Genomic DNA, 6,709 nt, shown 5'->3' with positions numbered 1-6,709 from the left:
ATTATAATAATTATAAATAGAGATATATCTTTATATATTAAATAACTACGTATCTAACTCCTTATACGGGAGCCCTCTATTAGATAAGGCTCCTCTAGAAAGGTGGCATTACTATATATATATAAAGGACCCTTTATAATCCTTACATATATTATTTAAATATGTGGTATCATCGGTATGGTACCGCCATCTTTCTATATATATATATAATTTCTAACTATATAGGGTACTACCTTATTATATAAGGATTTAATATTTATACTTAGTATATGATATTAATACTATATAGTATTTGATCTTCCTACTATATGGAATTTAATATCCTGACTATATGATGATTCAATATTGCTACTATGACTATTTAATATCCATACTATATGAGCATCTGATTTCATGCTATTGATGGAGTGGCATTTGGTATTACCAGCAGGTAACTGTAAAAATTGATGTGTTAGGTTCCTTTTGTTGAAAGAGTCCACTGTAACTACTAGATCCCGCCAACTAGCATGTGCAAATCAGTTTAGTGCTTCCTTTTCGGGATCCCGCCTCAGCGGTTATCTTATTGGCGATCTTTAGGGGGTGTCTCTTATGCACTTGGACCCGCTGGAAGCCCATCAGCGATTAATCACTGGCTTATGCCTTATCCTAGCTTGTGCCCCCCTCTCCCCACCCTCCCATTTTCTTTGTCTGAGTGAATCACCGACTCTCGCGGTCTCACCTCACGGGGGGCCCTTCATCATCGGTGACCGGCCTCAAAAATGCAATTTCTTTGATCCCGAGAGATATAAAGGGACATCCCAAGTCTCCCTTTCCTATGGTAATCATAGTATACGACACGATTTATTGCATTTGATACCTACTATCTCTTCACCTGAATCAGCAATGACAACCCCGCTCTTTGATTGCTTGATAGTCGGGGGTGGTCCCGCTGGATTAGCCGCCGCTCTGGGTCTCTGCCGTGCGGTCCGTACTGCTGTAGTTTTCGACTCCAGGAGCTATCGCAATTCTCTGATTGAACACATGCATAATGTGTCCACCTGGGACCATGCCAAACCGCAAGACTACCGAGCGGCAGCCCGGCGTGAGCTGACCGAAGGCCGCTATAATACGGTGACACTGGCCGATGTCGCGCTACAAAAAGTGTACAAGTTGGACTCGGGCGAATTCGAGGCGACCGATGTAGGAGGGAAGACTTGGAGGGGCAAAAAGCTGGTCCTAGCCACTGGCGTTAAGGATGAGATTCCCGCTGTGCAGGGTTATGCGGACTGCTGGCCAAAATCCATGTGAGTTTCCCGCCTAGAGGCTTTCCCTTCGTGTTTCTTCCGGAGGAGGACAGCCAAAGGCAATGCAACTAACGTAATTCCTTGCAGTTACCACTGCCTATTCTGTCATGGATTCGAGGAAAAAGGGAGTCCTTCAGTGGGCGTCCTCGCGATCGGACCCACCGCCAACCCCAAACCCGCCGAGCATCTCGCTCGACTCGCCCACAATCTGGCCGAAAGCGTGACAATCTACACTAACGGCGATGAAGCGCTAGCCGAGCAGCTGCAGCCAGCCATTGAGAAAGACCAGTGGTTGCATCTTGACACACGGCCCATCAAACAACTGCACAAGACGGACGGGGTTCCGGTCAGGGTGGAATTGCAAGACGGAACAGAGAAAATGGAGGGATTTCTCATTCACGCAATGAAGACCACCCCTGTCCTTGACTTTAAGAATAACCTGGAACTTGAGCTCTCGCCTCAGGGAAGCGAGTTCGAGACCAGCGCGCCCTTTGGGGAAACGACCACCCGCGGCTGCTTCGCAACAGGCGACTGCGGGATGGCGATCAAGGCGGCCAGTATGTCCATGAGTCATGGATCGTTGGCGGCGGTAGGAGTGGTGTCTCAGTTGGCTTTTGATGAGAAGGCGTAGATCTGTTGCTTTTAGACTGACGCGCATTCGCGGTATGATACAGTCAATCTACAATAAGACAGATCAGTGTAAAAAGAATCAAATGGATCAGAACGAGAGATGAAATGCGCTTCGATGATATCGATTCCTGTATCTGCTGCTAGAACAACGGCAGGATAGCTCATGATCCCAGGAATTCGCCTTAGTTGTTAGAGCAGTCGATTGTACAATTTGGACGATGAAAGAATCATACATCCTGGGGATCCGATTTTATCTCTGTAGGCCAGTCTGTTCATTCATATGCATTTTCTAGGTCGAACAGAGCAAGATTGACTTATTGAGGAACACTACGCTGAAACTTAGTCTCGAGCTACGAGCCTCGAGCAATCCCCATCAATCTATCTGGTGGCGGCATTGTCATGTTTTTCAATCATAGCTATGCCTCATCCTCGTAGAAAACCAAGCATCGAACCTCGACACTCTCGCGTAGAGGCGCATTCTCGGGGGTGTTTGGGTGCTGGAACGCGCAATGGGCACACACTACCCTCGCATTAGCCTGACCCTGGTGACCTCAGGACGAATCCTCTTACTGTGTCCTGAAATTCCCTCCTTGCTGTCCCAGATCTTGATAAAAGTTATCTCATCTGTCTTCTGCCCGTCCAGATAGTACCAACGCTGATCTTTATGATGGCTGATGCTGACTGTCTCCCCCCTGAGCTCAAATCGGTTGCGGTATAACTGAGTCGGGTGGATGCTCGCCTTGGCCAAGGTCGTGCAATCCATCATAGCGAGGGGCCAATCCTGGACGGGGCCCTTCAATGGACGCCACACACTGCATAAATGTCAGGAGTCTGCAAGATGGTCCAAGTGGGGTGGCTATGTGCACTTGATGATCTGGGCCCGGCCCTTCAGTAACTGATCTGCCTCGTCAGGTAGATGCTGGTAGATACGTCTTTGCGCACCCAATGGGGATCTTTATCGATCATTGTCAGCACACTGCCCCGTGTGGAACTGCAACAGACATACTGGTCACAATGAACCTAAAACCCGTAAGCTCTGTGGTACTATTGACTTTAAGGGAGACAAGAAATTTACGCACTGTACTCGCAGGTTGTTCGCGGCCATTTGGATTCTTCCCAGCCAATTCTACCTCCCGGCGTCGCACCGTATGATCAAAGATGACCACTTGCGATGCCCGAGTCTGGCGCTTGACCAACTCCTCGACGATAGGATAGTATAGTCGTCGCACTGTCTCCTTGTCGCTCGCGCGGATCGCCTCCAGGATCTCGGGACGGGTGCCCTCAGGGTCCACCGCAAAGGCAAATCCGTGCGTATCGAGGTTGAAAGAATCCAAAACAGGTCTTGCATCAGAGACGCTGACGCTGTGCTGCTCCTGGCTGAAATTGCTGACCTCGAAGCCCTCGTCGGCTGCAGACCGGTAAAAAGGAGGCTTGTCTGATGGCGCTCTCGCCGCGATGAAGCCCATCTGGGCGGAATATTGGGTTAAGGTGGCCATTCTAGGATAGCTATTCATATAAAGCGTCAGTGCTGAAAGCCCTGTAGAAATTTTCTCGCTGTTTAGAATGTGTTGAAAGGCATCCTTTACTACATCCTGTCCTGCAGGAATGTATGATGCGATTTGCCAACATTGGACGCCGATCGGTGGCCGAATTCCTTGGTTCTTCGTCGTTGACTGGCTTCTATATCAGCTTATATCAGCTCCTGGCAATTGATCAGTACAGAAGCCATATTTTCTACGGTCCTGGCTGAGCTGCTATCAACCAATATAGTCGACATGGCATCCGAACAAGTGCCCCTCTACGACTGCCTTATCATTGGAGGGGGCATTGCAGGCCTCTCGGCAGCCCTGAGCCTGGTACGCACACTTCATTCCGCAGTGGTCTTTGACGAAGGACTCCATCGCAATGATGACTCGCCGCATCTAGCTACCATACCTACTTGGGACAGTCATGAACCAAAGACATTTCGCGAGGAAGCAAAGCTCAACATCCTCACCAAGTACAGCACGGTCGAGTTCGCCGATGTGAAGCTGGAGAAAATAATTCAGATAGCCGACGGAGAAAATGCGGGACGGTTCTGTGTCCTTGACGAGCATAACCGCCGCTGGCTTGGGAGAAAGGTGATTCTGGCGATGGGGGTTGAGGATATCCTCCCCGACATCCCTGGTTTCAAAGAGTGCTGGTCCCATGGAATGTGAGTAGAGCCCTATCTATGAGATTTGTTTCTACGAACTAAAGACATGGCTAGTTTTCACTGCCTCGTTCATCGCGGCTATGAACAGCGAGGTTGTGCCTCGGCGGGCGTCCTTGCCATTGACGGCGACGCCAACTTCCATGCGGCGCGGCATCTGGCTTTTCAGGCTCGCAATCTGTCCTCCACGGTCACTGTCTATACAAACGGCAACACCGAGCTAGCCAACGAGGTAGAATCACAACTCGGACCTTGTGGCTTCAAGGCCGACGCCCGGTGCATCGTGAAGTTTGTCCAGCAACCGCAACAAGCACAGTTGGATATTCACTTCGACAACGGTAATTCCGAAGTAGCAGGCTTCCTGGTTCACCGTCCCCGAACACGAATTCGGGGATCTTTTGCACAGCAGCTAGATGTCGAAATGACGCCCGAAGGTCACATTAAGCCCCAGTTTCCCTTCAACGAGACGTCGGTGGCAGGAGCGTTTGTGGCAGGTGATGCGGGATCTCCGTTCAAGATCGGCACACAAGCCATTTCCATGGGAGCTTTTGCAGCAGGCGGGGTGCAGATGCAGGTAAATGCAGAGAAATGGTCGAAATCAGTCAGTGCTGCGGATGAGCAGTAGCATGCCATGGCGGATGGTGATGAGTGCAGTGCGTTCATCGGTGCCCGAAGATAGTCCCATTTATAGAACCACTAAAATATCTACGATTCTCTACAATATTCTCTGCAAGTGATTTAATAAATCACCATCATCATGTTTCTCACCACTGTTGAGTGGACAAGTGTCCTTTTGGGATTGTCACTATCGATTTTACTTCTAATAGGCAGCACTGCGAGTACACCCTATGGGTTTCCTAGAATCGGGCCTTCTCGTCTATGGACGCTTGTAACATGGAAAAAGCCAGCTCGCTTTGACCTACCTCGATATGCACAAATTGGATATGAGAAAGTGTGTTTAATCAGTGACCCCATGATATAATGCTGACCAGGAACAGGTCAACAAAGCTCTGGGGAAGCCATTCATCACCAAGGTGTTCGGCCACGATTATGTGGTACTTCCATCCAAATACCTGGACGATATCAAACGGGCAAGCCCAAAGAGTCTGAGCTTCTTCCAGGCCCTCAGTGATGTATGTATGCGCACGCGTGCTTCGCTTACTGGCTAGCTAACAGGCCATAAAGGGACTGAATATGGAGGCCTCAGTTGGCCATCTATATGCTAGCACAACGGAAATTGATGTGGTAGTCAAGCATTTAAACCCGCGGTTGAGTACGTTAGTCCATTGAAGGAAGATGATCGAAGAATAACGATACGGAAAAACTGATTGTTACAGCCAAATTGACACCGTTGTTGTTCGATGAAGCCGAGTATGCCATTCGCAAGGAGATCGGCCCTGCAACAGAATGGAAATCTTTCAACGTCTCCAACCTCATCGGCGCCATAGTGCACCGCACCGGTAATCGCATCCTCGTCGGCCCCGAACTATGTCGCGATGAGGCATACCTTGCAGCTACTACAAGATTCAGCCGCTCGCTATTCCTGCATGGAATATTCTGGAACTTCGTCCGCCTAGGCCCCTTTCGCAAACTCATTGCCAGACTCACTATCGGCCTTCATCTCAGAGACCGTGACGCAGCCGCAAGAATGTTATTGCCACATATTCACAGCAGGCGCCAGGAAAAGGCCTCGGGAGTTGATGTAGCGGCCAAGTACCCCGACGCGCTACAGTGGACGCTCGAGACACCGTCTTCATTTCCTGGTGACGATGACCCGTTGCATCAGGCGTACCAGATGCTGCATCTTACTTTTGCGGCGAGCAGTGCCTCTGGAGTGGGAGTCACGCAGTGTCTGCTCAATGTGCTTGCATATCCAGAGTACCTGGGGCCACTACGCGAGGAAATCAAGACCGTGGTTGCTCGGCATAGTGGATGGACAGACAAGGCTCTATCGCAGATGGCTTTGCTAGACAGCTTCATCCGGGAGACAATGCGGTTGCACCCAGCGGGATCATGTAAGTGAAATAGACACTACCTCGCCCGCTATTAGAAATAGCAGCTGACTTGCGTGCCAGTGACCGTCGCCAGAACTGTTATGGACGACCAATTTCGCTTCCACGATGGCCTCACGCTCCCCAAGGGAGCGAATATCATCGCTCCGGCATTGGCCATCCACCATGATCCAGAAAACTACACTGACGGCAGCAAATTTGACGGATTCCGTTTTGCGCGCTATCGGCAGAAACAGGGAGATAGTCACCGCTGGCTTGCCTCGACCATTGATCCAAAATTCCTGCAGTATGTCTCTCACCCTTTTACACAATGAATAGTATATGTTGACATTCCGGAACAGATTCGGCTATGGAAACCATGCTTGTCCAGGCCGCTTCTATGCGATCCGAAAGATCAAACTGGTCCTGGGCAAGCTGCTCATGGATTATGAATTCCAGTGGGCAACTCCGCGCTCCGTCAATAGTCGACCAGAGGATCTAGCGATCGAGGCACAACTCATGGTGGCGCCAGATACTGAAGTTTTAATCCGAAGCTGTAGGGCTTGACTGGGCATAAAGAGAAGTACGAAGGCCCAACGGAGAAGATGCCTTGT

General features: G+C 49.8%; 4 protein-coding genes across 4 annotated transcripts; 3 read left to right on the top strand and 1 right to left on the bottom strand.

Annotated features, from left to right (window-relative positions):
- Positions 1-882: 882 nt before the first annotated feature.
- Positions 883-1,914, top strand: ACLA_066820 (putative thioredoxin reductase; the record flags this gene model as incomplete). The annotated part of the gene is made up of 2 exons (XM_001272471.1): positions 883-1,283; positions 1,371-1,914. The coding sequence occupies 2 exons, from the start codon at positions 883-885 to the stop codon at positions 1,912-1,914; spliced, it is 945 nt and encodes a 314-aa protein (XP_001272472.1).
- A 415-nt stretch (positions 1,915-2,329) lies between these two features.
- On the bottom strand, positions 2,330-3,409 carry ACLA_066810 (uncharacterized protein; the record flags this gene model as incomplete). Its single annotated transcript, XM_001272470.1, has 5 exons — positions 2,330-2,433; positions 2,484-2,725; positions 2,780-2,866; positions 2,920-2,933; positions 2,993-3,409. The coding sequence occupies 5 exons, from the start codon at positions 3,407-3,409 to the stop codon at positions 2,330-2,332; spliced, it is 864 nt and encodes a 287-aa protein (XP_001272471.1).
- A 279-nt stretch (positions 3,410-3,688) lies between these two features.
- Positions 3,689-4,729, top strand: ACLA_066800 (NAD(P)/FAD-dependent oxidoreductase; the record flags this gene model as incomplete). The annotated part of the gene is made up of 2 exons (XM_001272469.1): positions 3,689-4,107; positions 4,162-4,729. The coding sequence occupies 2 exons, from the start codon at positions 3,689-3,691 to the stop codon at positions 4,727-4,729; spliced, it is 987 nt and encodes a 328-aa protein (XP_001272470.1).
- A 132-nt stretch (positions 4,730-4,861) lies between these two features.
- ACLA_066790 (cytochrome P450) lies at positions 4,862-6,662 on the top strand (the record flags this gene model as incomplete). Its single annotated transcript, XM_001272468.1, has 6 exons — positions 4,862-5,056; positions 5,103-5,237; positions 5,290-5,377; positions 5,442-6,119; positions 6,180-6,402; positions 6,458-6,662. The coding sequence occupies 6 exons, from the start codon at positions 4,862-4,864 to the stop codon at positions 6,660-6,662; spliced, it is 1,524 nt and encodes a 507-aa protein (XP_001272469.1).
- Positions 6,663-6,709: the final 47 nt, after the last annotated feature.

Source organism: Aspergillus clavatus, genomic scaffold (assembly GCF_000002715.2).
Source record: "Aspergillus clavatus NRRL 1 1099423829799 genomic scaffold, whole genome shotgun sequence".
Lineage (NCBI taxonomy): Eukaryota > Fungi > Ascomycota > Eurotiomycetes > Eurotiales > Aspergillaceae > Aspergillus > Aspergillus clavatus.
This window is presented reverse-complemented; position numbering and strand designations above follow the sequence as displayed.